Source organism: Salvia splendens, chromosome 12, assembly GCF_004379255.2.
Source record: "Salvia splendens isolate huo1 chromosome 12, SspV2, whole genome shotgun sequence".
NCBI lineage: Eukaryota > Viridiplantae > Streptophyta > Magnoliopsida > Lamiales > Lamiaceae > Salvia > Salvia splendens.
In genome coordinates, this window is record NC_056043.1 from 30,466,137 (window position 1) to 30,479,833 (window position 13,697).

The 13,697-nt window shown below is 41.0% G+C and overlaps 3 protein-coding genes across 3 annotated transcripts; 1 reads left to right on the top strand and 2 right to left on the bottom strand.

Annotated features, from left to right (window-relative positions):
• Positions 1–505: 505 nt before the first annotated feature.
• Positions 506–4,737, top strand: LOC121758545 (sodium/proton antiporter 1-like). The gene is made up of 10 exons (XM_042153928.1): positions 506–837; positions 1,036–1,209; positions 1,295–1,423; positions 1,775–1,951; positions 2,116–2,222; positions 2,846–2,966; positions 3,443–3,504; positions 3,620–3,922; positions 4,021–4,315; positions 4,390–4,737. Exons 1-10 carry the CDS (start codon positions 544–546, stop codon positions 4,507–4,509), a joined length of 1,782 nt encoding a protein of 593 aa, XP_042009862.1. The 5' UTR covers positions 506–543; the 3' UTR covers positions 4,510–4,737.
• A 175-nt stretch (positions 4,738–4,912) lies between these two features.
• LOC121758546 (D-3-phosphoglycerate dehydrogenase 3, chloroplastic-like) lies at positions 4,913–8,202 on the bottom strand. The gene is made up of 5 exons (XM_042153929.1): positions 7,567–8,202; positions 6,626–7,002; positions 6,432–6,542; positions 6,245–6,340; positions 4,913–5,770 (listed from the first exon to the last, which is right to left on the bottom strand). The coding sequence occupies exons 1-5, from the start codon at positions 8,108–8,110 to the stop codon at positions 5,099–5,101; spliced, it is 1,800 nt and encodes a 599-aa protein (XP_042009863.1). The 5' UTR covers positions 8,111–8,202; the 3' UTR covers positions 4,913–5,098.
• Positions 8,203–10,200: 1,998 nt separating this feature from the next.
• LOC121758368 (probable LRR receptor-like serine/threonine-protein kinase At4g37250) lies at positions 10,201–13,457 on the bottom strand. Its single transcript, XM_042153776.1, has 2 exons — positions 11,704–13,457; positions 10,201–10,902 (listed from the first exon to the last, which is right to left on the bottom strand). Exons 1-2 carry the CDS (start codon positions 13,352–13,354, stop codon positions 10,247–10,249), a joined length of 2,307 nt encoding a protein of 768 aa, XP_042009710.1. The 5' UTR covers positions 13,355–13,457; the 3' UTR covers positions 10,201–10,246.
• Between the last annotated feature and the right edge of the window lie 240 nt (positions 13,458–13,697).

The window sequence follows — 13,697 nt, forward strand, 5'->3', positions numbered from 1 at the left end:
GATATAACGTGGTTCGGTGATAATCCACCTACGTCCACGGAGAAGATGACCGGAATCTTATTGATGGAACTCTCAATACAAGAACTTCACACTCACAATCTATCACTCTAAGCAAACGCTAGCTAGTGCAAGAATTCTCTTCTAATTGTGTGTGTAATCTGTGTTCTGCGTCTCTCACTACTGAGCTCTATCGAGCTATTTATACAAGATGCAATCAAGAAATAAAATCCAACTAACTCTATTTCCCAAAGTTAGTTATAACCGCTGCTCGGCTAAAACCGAACTGCCATTCTTGGTTAGCAACCGAACTGCATTTCTCGGCTATCAACCGAACTGCCTTTCTCGGTTAGCAACCGAACTGCATTTCTCGGCTAGCTCAAAGCCGAGCTTTATTTCTTGATCTCTTCTCGGAGCTGCCGAGGCTCCACCACTCGATCACAACCGGACTCAGAGCCGAGCTTCATTTCCGAGCTCAGAAGCCGAGCTCCAGTAGTTTGCATGGACACACTTTCACACCCCTGTCTCTCTCTTAACCATCCATCCATGATTTCACTCCACTCACTCTCAGCTTCTTCAACTTCCAATCCGTTTACTGGCAAAAACGCCGATACAGTGATGTCGAGTGTTGTTCCTCATCCCGTTAAAATACAGCTCTGTTGTACTTCATCTCATAAATACCCCCCGCCGCCGCGGCCGCCTCTTCTGCGTCAATCTTCGTTTTGTAGAGGAGTGAGCTCAAGGTTGTTTTTGCGCAGGAATGAACTTCTTCTAGCGCGGGCCGAAGACAAGGCCCGAGAAGAATCCTCTTCTACTTCGTCGACTAGCCCCCAGCTTCAGGTTTTAATCTTTTAATCTCACAACTTAATTTGACTGATTAGGTTATCCTGGATGTGTTCTCGAGAATTATCAGGTTGCATTTTGATATATTTTGTATGCAAATCGATTGATTTGGTATTTAGTTGTGATAGGTTTCTGGTGAGATATTTGTTAGTGTGAGTTTGATTGTGATCTAAATTTAGAACAATTTCAATATAGGATTCAAATCCACCTGGAACATGTGACCCTTTATGTTCTATTGATGATACAAGTTCTGAAGAATTTGAAGCCAATTACCAACCAAAGACAGATTTGGTGAAAGCACTTGCAGTTCTGGCGGCTGCTGGAACAGGAACTCTGGCCATAAATCATTCGTGGGTTGCAGCGAACCAGGTTCACACACATCTGCATTAAATCTTGCAAAGCTTAAGAAATTTATTTGAATATTCTTTGTAACAGAAACTTAGTTCTTGACCAGGATCTTGCAATGGTATTGTTGTTTGGAATCGGGTATGCTGGAATAATATTCGAGGAATCTCTTGCATTCAACAAAAGTGGAGTTGGACTTTTGATGGCTGTTAGCTTGTGGGTTGTAAGGAGTATTGGGGTAAGGTGTAGGCTTCATTCTCCTAATACTTTTCACTCTGCTGTGAATGTTATAATCTGTTCTTATCTCTTGATTTTTAATTAGTCTCTCTACATACTTACTCTTAAAAAAATTTACTATCTTTTATGTGATGTCGACGGGGGTACTGACCTTTCAGTTACACTAAGTTTCCTGCTCCTAGAAACTATCTTAGACCTTAATCAGTCAATTCCAATTGTTTAGTGTATTGTCTGGGTCTGGGTTTCATTCAACCAGTATATCTATGTTTCTGGGAAGTCAGAAGATAGGAAGATAACAGTCTGCCTTTTCTTCTCACCAAACAGAGCAAATTCAAGATGAATTTTTTTGCAGGCCCCATCAACTGAGATAGCTGTTTCACAGTTGTCTCAAGCATCTGCTGATGTCAGTGAAATAGTGTTTTTCTTGCTTGGTGCAATGACCATTGTGGAGATAGTTGATGCTCATCAAGGGTTCAAGCTGGTCACAGATAACATCACAACTCGCAAGCCAAGAACTCTACTTTGGGTGGTAAATGATCTTCTAAGCCTTTTCTTTTATCACCGCTAAAAAGCAAGTTGGTCTCCTTATCAAGTAAAGATCTTGATCCTTTTCTTTTCAATTTGTGAAAAAATATGCAAGGCATCTTTGTTTTCCTTCACTGCCTCCTTGACTGATTGTTATAAATATTCCAGGTGGGTTTTGTTACATTTTTCCTCAGCTCAGTCCTCGACAACTTGACATCCACTATTGTCATGGTTTCATTGTTAAGAAAGTTGGTGCCACCTTCAGAATATCGGAAGTAGGTGCCTCATACCCACTATTATCTGTCCCTTCTTATTCAGATAAGAATACTCAAGCCTTTTGTCTGACGAACTCATTTTAAAGAATTTGGTTAATCTTGATCTCTTTAGAGAGAGATATTTCCTTGTAATAAAGGCAAGTGCTTATATATAGTATTACCAATTTTGCATTCTAAATATGATAAATGTGAGGTCATCACGGACAGCCTGCAAGAACTTTAGTCTGGTCATTTTTTTTAATCAGCTTCTGCCAAGAACATATCCTCAAACTATGATAAAGTTTTCCATAGCATATGTTATCCACTCCTAGCCATACAATGAATGTATTGTAGCGTATCCTAGGAGCATAAGAGAACACATTATTGATTCTTTTGTAGTAGTATTTTTTCTTTAACTCTAAGGTGCCACATTCTATACACTTCATAAGTTGTCATGCATTTGAAGGATCTCCTGTTACAGGAGATGTGAACTCTGTTTCTTTAGTTCTATATTTTACGAGAAAGAATTCGAATGTCTGAAGCGACTGGGTTACTGGGTACGTGCATTGACAGGAAAGAATGGGAGATCTTATTTAAGCATGTGTTTACTGTTTAGGCATGTATTGATTATTGCTATTTGGCAGGCTTCTGGGTGGGGTAGTTGTTATAGCAGCAAATGCTGGTGGTGCATGGACACCAATTGGTGATGTTACCACCACCATGCTCTGGATACACGGTCAAATATCCACATTGCAGACAATGAAGGTTCTCTACTATGACCTCTTATTCTTTCTGTTATAGTCAATCTGTTATTTTATTGTACTGTTCAAATTTTATTGGAAAACAAAGTCGTGATGTACCATCCTTTTTGTATTTTTTGGTCATGGCTGTCTCTTTGAAGTTGCTTTGTGTAGAATAATGAAACAAACATGTTCCCTTCAACAAAGAAGTTTAAATTGACGATTAGAAAAATACAGATTGCATCTACAGTAAGATGGAAAAAATTGGCCTGAGGTGGTTAAATAGGTATATGACCAATATACTTTTGTGCTACAAACAACAAACAGAAAATGTACTCTGCACTGCATTTTAGTTGATGACTAATATTTAGCTGTTTATTGTTTTAAGGAGTGGTTAGTAGTTTGTTCTTTATTTCTATTGTTCTATATTTTCTCTTCTTTTCTATCGCTGACCTTTTTGTGCTTTGACATGAAATTTTTATGTTCTTTCTTTGGCCACAGGGCTTAGTAATTCCATCGCTGGTTTCATTGGCTGTCCCTCTGGCTCTTTTGTCCCTCACTAGGTACTACCTGTGGCTTCCCGAGAGTTTAATGCCACCAGATATAAATGTATAATATTGTTGGCAACTAAAGTTTCTTAAACAAGAAATGACATTTTATTATTTTTATTTCATCCAGTGAAGTTAATGGGAAAGGACAGAACACCGCGGATGTTTTGGCATCAGAACAGATGGCTCCTCGAGGCAAACTTGTTTTCTCCGTTGGAATTGGTGCTCTGTTATTTGTCCCAGTTTTCAAAGCACTCACTGGCCTGCCTCCTTACATGGGTATGCTGTTTGGACTGGGAGTTCTTTGGATCCTCACCGATGCTATTCACTTTGGTGAATCTGAGAGACAGCGCTTGAAAGTACCACAGGCTTTATCAAGAATCGACACTCAGGGAGCTCTTTTCTTCCTTGGTATCCTCCTATCAGTTAGCAGGTAACTCCTACTTCTCAGTCAAAGATATCATCTTGTTTTTGTGAAAACCTTTTCTACGACTATCATAAGATATATTAGCATCTAATTTTAGTTCACAGCCTTGAGGCAGCAGGTATTCTGCGGGAGTTGGCAAACTACCTTGACTCCAACATACCAAATGTTGAACTGATTGCAAGTTCAATTGGAGTCGTATCTGCGATCATTGACAATGTCCCACTGGTCGCTGCAACAATGGGAATGTACGATCTCTCTTCGTTTCCACAAGATTCAGAGTTCTGGCAGCTAGTAGCATATTGCGCTGGCACAGGTGGATCCATGTTGGTTATCGGCTCCGCTGCTGGTGTTGCATACATGGGGATGGAGAGAGTCGACTTCTTTTGGTACCTCCGGAAGGTATATCCTGTTATGCAAATTATATGCTGCCTATAACAACATGAAGTTTCCTGATTCTCTTATAAATTTTGCAGATAAGTGGCTTCGCTTTTGCTGGTTATGCTGCCGGTATCGCTGCATATTTGGCAGTCCATAATCTTGACATTTCGCTTCCGACAACTCTAGCTCAGGTTCCTTTCCTTTCCGGTTCATAGCTGAAACGAGTGTCCTAGTGTCGAACACAAAGGCAGCTCTTGGTATGAAATATGTACCAATGTTTTTTGTACACATAATAAAGGGTGATTCATCAAGCCCTGGCAGTTTTGAATGAACTGGTGATGGATTTGTCACAATCTCTAGATTTTTGGCAGTATAGGAAGATTGTACAATTGCTTTCCATATGTTCAATTTAGAACAAAATGTAAACATGATTGATTGGCTAAGATTAGTATCTACCTAAGAGCTAACAACTGTCTCCACAGACCAACACGAGTTTTTGTGGGATAGGAAACCACCTAGAAAGCTTCATAGGAGTGTATGGATGGGGAGAATGGATACTGAAAAGACTCATGTTCATTTGTGTGAATGGTGCATTAATGTAGTAATTGGAGAACAAACTTGCAGGATCAAATCAAAGCAATAAATTAGCAAAACTTGCTAACAAAATTTTCTTACATAACAATTTCACTAGGAGAGTACTCCTAGCAACAAAATATGATGAGATAACCACTGCCAAAACAGGGTAGTTGGATTATTCAATACCTAAAGCTGAAGCTGCTGAAGAAGACATTCAAAATTGGAAACTTAGAGCTTAAGGTAGACAAACTCCTCAACGGCTGAGATTTCACCAATCCTCTTCAACGACTGCTTGCTTGGCTCTTCGTCTACTCCGATGGCCATCACAGCTTGCTTCCTCGGCGCTATCCTTCCAACGGTCATGAAGCTCACGTTCACATTCTCCTGTCCCAGAATGCTACCCACTTTCCCAATCATCCCTGGCTGATCAACTTGCCTGCACAGAATCAGACTGCCTTCCAAGCTCACATCCACTTCGAAAGACCCCACCTTTGTCAGATGTGGAATTCCATCCTTGACTCGCCCTTCCACTGTGACCTCACCAGCATCGGAGATGGCACTGGCAAATTTTGACTCCACATTCGCAATCTGGACTTGGACCGACTCGAGTGGGCTTTCAGGTGAACCGTCCAGGATGATACGTTCCTCAGTTATGCGGAGCCCCCTCTGTTTGGCCGTGAAATCAGCATTCACCAAATTCACGAAAACGCTTGAGATGGGCTCTATCAGACCCTTGATGATCATGGCGCGGAGCAGCCGTGTGTCTAGATCATCTGGAGCCCTAGCAGATGCATATGTAACTTTCACAGTTTTCACGCCACTCCCGCCTGCAACTAGTTGGACAGCAAGTCTGCCAAGCTTCTCAGCAAGGGTAACATAGGGCTTCAGCTCGGTGAGAACCTGCATTCAAAGAAATCATACAACAAAACCTTCAGCAACTTATGATTTCCTTAACAAAATAAGAGGGCTGTTTGAGTACTAGAGAGTTCATCAGAAGACATTATTGGATTATAAAGTTCAAGGGCTATGAAAGTTTCAGACAACCTAACATGGCCAAGAGTACTACATCATGTGAACAAGTTTCTTGTTTATAACATGTTCATGTCACTACTTTGTTCAATTTTGATAAAAGAAACAAAGATTGACAATTCCCTCTTTGTTAGAAATAAGTACCTATGCTTACACCTCAATAAGGCAAAATGGTTTACTTTTGATCTCAAACTTGACACTAGTAATAAAAAAGATTGAGTTCAACATTTTAATTCCAAAAAAACATGTCATCAAGAAATACATATACAATATTCCATTCAGGTTATAGTTTGCTTTCATAATTGGGGGATGCAAGGCACCTATGACTAACAATATTTTTAGTACCTGAGCAGGAACCATGGGTGCATTGACAGCAGTTGCCGCAAGTTCCCCCTTCAATGCCCCCACCACAGCTTCAGCTATTTCAATAGCAACTCCTTCCTGAAAGTAAATTCGCGCAAAAATTATAAACACAATCACACACAAATAGTGATTGAGATGAAAACTAAGCTTTGAGAAGTGTCCAACACACCTGAGCTTCCATCGTGCTGGCACCAAGATGTGGTGTAGCAATCACACTTTCATGCTGTACCAACTTGCTATCCTTGGGCGGTGGCTCGACTGTAAAGACATCCAGTGCTGCCTGGAAAGAGAGACGAAAATCAACAAGTGCTTCTTACATGGTATCAACCAATTACTTATAGCTAATTCATAACAAAATTATACCTGTGCTACAATGCCAGTATCAATGGCCCTCACCAATGCTTCTTCATCAATCACACCTCCACGAGCAACATTGATGATTCTAACACCCTTTTTCATCTTTGCAAAATTTTCATCATTGAGAATTTTCGATGTAGCAGCGGTGAGTGGCATATGAAGTGAAATGAAATCAGCCGTTGAAATAGCCTCGTCAAAGCTCACAAGCTCTACACCTATTGCGCGAGCACGGTCAGCTGGGGCGTAAGGGTCGTGCGCAATGACATGCATACCGAGCCCCTTTGCACGCCTAGCAACTTCTGATCCAACCTTACCGAAACCCATCACTGCCAGCGTCTTACCAACAAGAGACACACCAACGTATTTGTTCCTCTCCCATTTACCTAGATAGATTACAACACAATAACTTAGAGCAAGTCGACAAGAATCAACACCAAAAAGCTCATATTTTAACAAGCTGATTTAGCAAGAACTAACAAAGTTGAATTATGTAATGAAAACAAATTCTTCAAAATACATCTCCCATTAAACTAATAAGGCACACTTCAAAATCACGATGCATCCGTCCTAATAAAATACTAATGTAATTAAAAACCCCTAATTGGGAATTTATTAACCTAATTGCATTCAACACAAGCATTTTGCAATAAAATAAACACTTTTTCACCCGCTCAAAAGAAAAGAGAATGAAAATACTTTTTACAAAAGCTTGTGGCATCTTTATACCTAATTGAATCAAACTCCAAAAAGAAGATATTATAATATCCAGCAAAAGATCCATAGAAGAGAAAGCAAGTTGAACATTCGTTAGAAGAAATCCAGAATTCGCCAACGGAATTCAAAGCAAAATCAACCTAATTCAACTAAGAAGAATGTTGGAATTGACATCCAATTGAATCAAACAACAACACACAAATCATGCTGAGACGTTTCAATCAATGACTAACCAGCTTTCACAGACGCGTCGGCTTGAGCAACATTCCTAGCCATGGCGGTAAGCAGCGCTATGCCGTGCTCCGCAGCGGCGACGGTGTTAGCAGTCGGCGCATTCACCACGAGGCATCCGTGCTCGGTCGCCGCCGCCAGATCCACGTTATCGATCCCGACGCCGGCCCTGCCGACGACCTTGAGCCTCCCGGCGGAGGACTCAAAGACGTCGCGGTTGACCTTGGTCCCGCTCCTGACAATGAGCGCGTCGCAGAGCGAGATCTTGGTGCAGAGCTCCTCGGGGCTGAGGTTGTAGGAGCAATCGACGTTGGCGAACTCCTTGAGGAGGCTCAGGCCGGCCTCGCCGAGCTTCTCCGAGACGAGGATCGTCGGCTTCGCGTCCATGGAGAGGACGACGAAGCGGCGGGGCTGGTCGCGGCGGCGGTGGCGGAGGGAGAGGTTGCTGAAGCCGAAGGCGGCGTGGAGGGGGCGGTGGCGCAGGCGTGAGGCGGTGGCGGAGGGCGACGAGAGCTTGAGGGATGTCGACGAAGCTGACGTCGCCATTTCAGAAACGGTGGTGGTGGTGGTGGTGGTGGTGGGTGCTAAAATGCGCTGGGAGTGTAGGGAGAGGGAGTGCGGCTTTTGGACTCATGGGGGTTTATAATTATATTGTTTAATGCTGGGGTTTTTGGCACTGTGGGTAAAATGGGCAATTTCCATATTTTCATCATCATTTCCATCTGTCTATCTAAAAATATTCGTGAATATGGAAAAATATAGAAAATTTTCTCTTTTATTGTTAAATGGAGTCACGTTAGAAGTCATTTTAACAGTTCTCTTTACTCGTTTTATAAAAATAATAATAAATAATTTGAATATCCTACTTTAGGAGTCGCCTTCACTTTTCTGCCTTCTTAGGATTGAATACTAGTACAGCCTTCTAGTGTAAAAGGGATTTAAATTTGAAATTAGTTAAAAACAAAAAAATTTGAGGTTGTTTAGAAAGGGACTTTTATAATCGGTTGTTTTCTTCCAGTTATTATTGCCAAAAAAAATACACTAGCAATCTAGCATTGTGACGTTATGCATACCACTACCAGATTATGATTTATGAATTTTTAAAATGTAATTATGTGTTTAAAATAGAATTATGCACGTCACTATAGTCTGAGTTTGTTGAGATCCCAAATCCCCAACTTGCCTTGCTCTGGCAGCAAAATTTATTGATTATTAATGAGGAGAGGTTGGTGGGGTGAAGTAGTCCATTTCCCAATTTCTTTTACCTAATTAAAAAAACAATTCTTTTACCTAATTGAGTTCATTTTTTAGCTATAATAGGGTAAACAATCATATCCATCCCAACCTCAAATCATTTTTATCAATTTTAATTCATGTGCCCATATTTTGATAGAAATCATAATGTTGACTTTTTGCAAGAAAAAGAAAACACGGTTTGTAGTTACATTTAATTGTATAACTTGTGTGAGAATTATTCATTGGTTTTTTGTTTTACTTCTTGTAAGAAAAACAGGCAAGCCATATTCTCTACTAATATAAATTAGTAATGGGATTCCATTGATATGTTTGTATATTCAAGACCCTCTTTAGTGGAACTATACTATCCTATTGAAAGAAAGAAAAAGAAGAAAAAAAAACTATGGAGTACTATCCCTTTGATTTCTCGGCCAATAAAATGCAGAAAAAGGAAAAGGATTTTAGTTTAGCGGAAAGAAAAAGAAAAAAAGTATAACTAATTCATATAGTCCATAATGTTGAAACTTGAAAGTAATTATAATATCGAATGTGTATAAAATGAACTCTCAATATTTTATGGCCGTAACAGTGCTTTAATATTGTAAAAATGAAGTAAATGTATGTTTTTGCATTCATATATATTGGAGTTAAAGCCAATAATTACGGACTAAAACCAGATCGAATTAATCAAAAATAAGAACCGAATCGCCAAATTTAAAACATAGCAAAATAAATATGTGGATTTAATATTGGACTTAAAAGTAAGTATTTGGATGAGAATTGGACTATAGAAACTAATTTATCAGCCCATTTGAATATTGGCCTTAACATTCACGTTATTTAGAAAAGAAAACGTTACACTTACATACTATTTGACCTTCATTTAATATGAATTTGATATTAATATGGGCCATAACATTCACCTTATTTAGATCAGTATGAATTTTAAATATTTAGATCAGTATGAATTTTAAATTAAATACTCCTTACTATAAGGAATTTCAAATGATTCGTCCAGTAACCAAATAATTAAACTAGTTAAATTGGACCATTTATCCACATAAAACAACACTAAAACCTACGATTAGGTAGAAATAAAATTAAGGATCTCTTTCAAGACTTTACATTTTTATTCAATTTGACCAACTAACAAAAAAATCTTCGGATAAGGGGCATGTTATTCATTTATTCATGTTGGTCAATTGACTTTTGTTATTAAAATTTCTAAAAAATTACTCAAATTTAATTAATTGTCGGCTACCCATCAAAATGGGTTGATTGCAAAAGTTTTTTAAAAATTCCTAATAAAAAGGGCAAATCACAAAAAGTGACACCCGCATGCACACATTCCACTTTTAATTATGAACAAAATTCGCCATTTTCATATTCTAAGTCAAAAAAGTCCAAAGCAGAGGGAGCCCTTTATATCTCTTTATCCAATAATCATCACTTAACACAACATGGATATTTCTCCAATACATGAAGTGCATCTCTCATGCAAGGTCTTTTTTGAGGGACCAATGAAGCACAACTAAAACCTAGCTTGAACCAAGCCACCATGTCCTCCTCGTGGGCCACCACGTCACCCCTTATTGTCATGTCAGCCATTCTCAAGACCCGGTCCGGGTTCTCAGCCACTGAACCAACGGTCCACTGGCTCAAGTCCCGGTCCGAGAAGACTTTCCCGGTCAACAACTCGAGCAACAAGATCCCAAAAGAGTAAACATCCCACTTCGGGTTGGGCTTGAGGTTGTTAAGGGACTCGGGTGCATGATAAGGGGATGTGCATCCCACAAACACGGCTGGCCCCTTATAGGGGCTCCCTGTTTCGTGTGGATCAATTTGTAACGTGGTCGATCTCCTACTTCCAAAGTGTTGGACTGGGCCATCGAACTTTCGGGCTTGCTTCCCGTAGATGAGGCCATGGAGCCCGAAATCACTTATTACGGGCTCCATGTCAGTTGTCAAGAGAATGTTGCTAGGCTTTATGTTGCCATGCACACTTTTCTTGTCATGGATGTAAGTTAGCCCTCTAGCTACACCTTTCACTATGTTGAGCCGGGTCATGAAAGGTAAATGGTATGGTGACGACCCAATTTTTCCTAAAATGATATATCAAATAAAAGAATTAGATGGATATAAAAGAAATGTTGTTTAACAAAGGTAGGAGGGAAGGTCACATTTCATGAAGTCAACAACATTTTTAAAGAAACAACTTTCCAATAAAAACAGAGGATTAGGTTTTAGTCCTTTTGGTTATTGTGCTAAAGGAATCTTAACTCTAATCCTGATTAATTTAGCATTTATGACCTAACATTCATGAGATAATTCTCTCTTTCCTACACAAATAGGAGGTGAGATAGCACATGCTTTTGGCTTATTATGTGTTTGTATGTATTACTCTATTAGAAAATTTGGACCTTTATTTGCATCACATGGCCATTGGGCATATATTTACGACAAACGTGGTCTCAATTTTGAAACTGTCTTATGTATGAAACATTGCTATAGTTTTCTAAACTACAAAACACTACAACCATAATATGGTCCCAATCTCCACTCAAGTTTAAGTCCACTAGACTCTAGATCATCCATAACTAAAAAGTTAAATAAGAAGTACTATCCAATTTATTTACTTTGAGCATTACTCAAACTCATGAACATTTATGTATAATTTCAAAAAAAAAATTATCATGTTCAAGTACGTGCAATATGCAATCTTCGCATGCTCAGCACGTGAGCATGCTAATAATGCTCGATTAGTTCCTTAAGCACGTAGATGCGATTGCCACCGACTTGTAAAAGATATGTTGATGTCATTCATAAATCATAATGTTAACATAATTTAAATATCATATCAACCTCAAACTCAAAATTTTTATAAAAATTTAGAAATAACTTACTGAAACCAACGTTGGCTAAGCTTCCATTAGAGACATAATCAGAGATGACAAGCTTCTCGTCTTCTCCCCAATAGAAGCCTCTCAGCCTCACCAAATTCCGGTGTTGCAGCCTCGCCACCGCCTTGAACCGTTGCTCGAACTCCTTCACCTTCCCCACGCCCTCTCCGATCCTCCTCACCACAAACGCCGTCCCGTCCTGCAGCACCGCTTTGTAAACAATGGCGGCGCCGCTCGATCCTAGAACATACGCCGACGCCTTAAACAGCGTCTCTGATTCCAGCTGCGTCTCTCCGTCCATCATCACCAGCAACCTCTCCCTCTTCAATTGCCGGTTTTCAATCGCCGGATCATGTTGCTGACCGTCGCAGTCTGAAACTGTGGCTTCCGACGTTTCCTGCACGTTGTTAATTGTCAAGCAAGGCCAAATCGGGAGAGTTCTCGTCTCTTTAACGTCTGGATCCTTTTTGAATTCGTATGTGGCGGTTGCCGGAATCTCGCCGCCGTCAATTTTATCGGCGGCGACATTTTTCCTCTTCTGGTAGATGAATAAAATTAGGGCGCAGAGTACTCCCACAGCAGCTAAAGGTACAACCGCAATCCCCGCCACTACTCCCGGCTTCAGTCCGTGCTGCTGCGCCGGATTCCCGCCCACGGCGGAATCCGTCTCCGGCGAGGACCCGATCGTCTTCGGAATGGCGGCGATCGCCGCAGCGGAGGAGGAATCATTCGCCGCCGTGACGTTCGGCGGCGACGACAGCGTGGAAGGAACCGTGCACAGTTTCTCCACCGGTTTGCCGCAGAGATCCACATTCCCGGCGAACGCCTCCTTCTTCTGATTCACCAGCACCCCAGTCGCCGGAATCTCGCCGGAGAGACGGTTAAACGAGACGTCAATCGTGGCATTGGCCGGAATCCTCGCCGCGAAGTCCGTCGGAACACCTCCGGCGATCCGATTCGACGAGAGATTAAGATAGCGTAAACTCCCGCCGCCGAACCCAACCGGCAGCGATCCGTTGAGTAAATTCGACGAGATGTCGAAAACCTGAACCGATCCGATCCCCACCGGAATCTCGCCGGAGAGATAATTTCTCCGGAGAGAAACAACAGTAAGATTAGGACTCATCCGCGGCACGTTTCCGGATAATTTGTTGTAGGACAAGTTGAGGACGGAGATAGCAGCGACATCCGCGATCGCCGGTATGGAGCCGGAGAAGGCGTTGCCGGAGAGATCAAGGACGCGGAGGCGTGAAGCATTGAAGAGCGAACGAGGGAGATTGCCGCTGAAGAAGTTGGCGGAGAGGTCTAGGGTAGTGAGGTGCGGGATGAAGCCCAAGTCCTCCGGTATGTTTCCGGCGATACTAGCGTTGGAGAGGGTGAGGCTAGTGACCCGGTAGAAATCCGGGAAGCCGAGGCGGTCGACGACTTGGGCGCACGCGACGCCGGTCCAGAGACAAGGGGTGGCGTCGTTGTAGTCCCAGTTGTAGAGAAGGGATAAAGGGTCGCTGAGAATGGAGTATTTGAGGGAGAGGAGAAGGGTGCCATCTAAGTTGAGAGGTAATGAAGAAGAGAGGAGAGAGAGAAGGAGAAGGAGAAGGAGATAGATGGAGGTGATCATTGTTTCATGGAGCAAAGAGAAGCATAGATATTTCATGAGAGGGAAAAGTTGAGTAGATTGGGTGAAGTAAGCAAGCAAGCAAGCATGGTTTGTGAAATGGAAATTGTTTTGGTATGGGAATGTGAATAAGTGTGTTGTTTCTTTCTACTTTTTGGCTGTCAATACTTTGTTAATTTCTTGCTTATTTAACTACTTTACATAGAAAGCAAGAAAGTGGAATCTTTTGAAATATTTGGTGTTCCTGCTAATGCATTCACTGTGAATTCATTTTATATGAGCATAATTCCTTTAATTTTTTTACAATTTACAAGTTTAATATGATATGATTTAAAAAATGAAAATAGTTGTGGTGCTATAGCATAATGTGAATAGTGTAGGT

What these genes read in the sequence shown, in the direction of transcription:
- LOC121758545 (XM_042153928.1), top strand. Translation starts at nt 544, where the DNA reads ATGATTTCACTCCACTCACTCTCAGCTTCTTCAACTTCCAATCCGTTT. An exon ending in CCACCTTCAGAATATCGGAA is followed by an intron (nt 2,223 to 2,845) that starts GTAGGTGCCTCA and finishes GCTATTTGGCAG; the next exon opens with GCTTCTGGGTGGGGTAGTTG. An exon ending in CCACATTGCAGACAATGAAG is followed by an intron (nt 2,967 to 3,442) that starts GTTCTCTACTAT and finishes CTTTGGCCACAG; the next exon opens with GGCTTAGTAATTCCATCGCT.
- LOC121758546 (XM_042153929.1), bottom strand. Translation starts at nt 8,110, where the DNA reads ATGGCGACGTCAGCTTCGTCGACATCCCTCAAGCTCTCGTCGCCCTCC. An exon ending in CGACGCGTCTGTGAAAGCTG is followed by an intron (nt 7,003 to 7,566) that starts GTTAGTCATTGA and finishes TAATCTATCTAG; the next exon opens with GTAAATGGGAGAGGAACAAA. An exon ending in ATACTGGCATTGTAGCACAG is followed by an intron (nt 6,543 to 6,625) that starts GTATAATTTTGT and finishes CTCTCTTTCCAG; the next exon opens with GCAGCACTGGATGTCTTTAC.
- LOC121758368 (XM_042153776.1), bottom strand. Translation starts at nt 13,354, where the DNA reads ATGAAATATCTATGCTTCTCTTTGCTCCATGAAACAATGATCACCTCC. An exon ending in CTTAGCCAACGTTGGTTTCA is followed by an intron (nt 10,903 to 11,703) that starts GTAAGTTATTTC and finishes ATATCATTTTAG; the next exon opens with GAAAAATTGGGTCGTCACCA.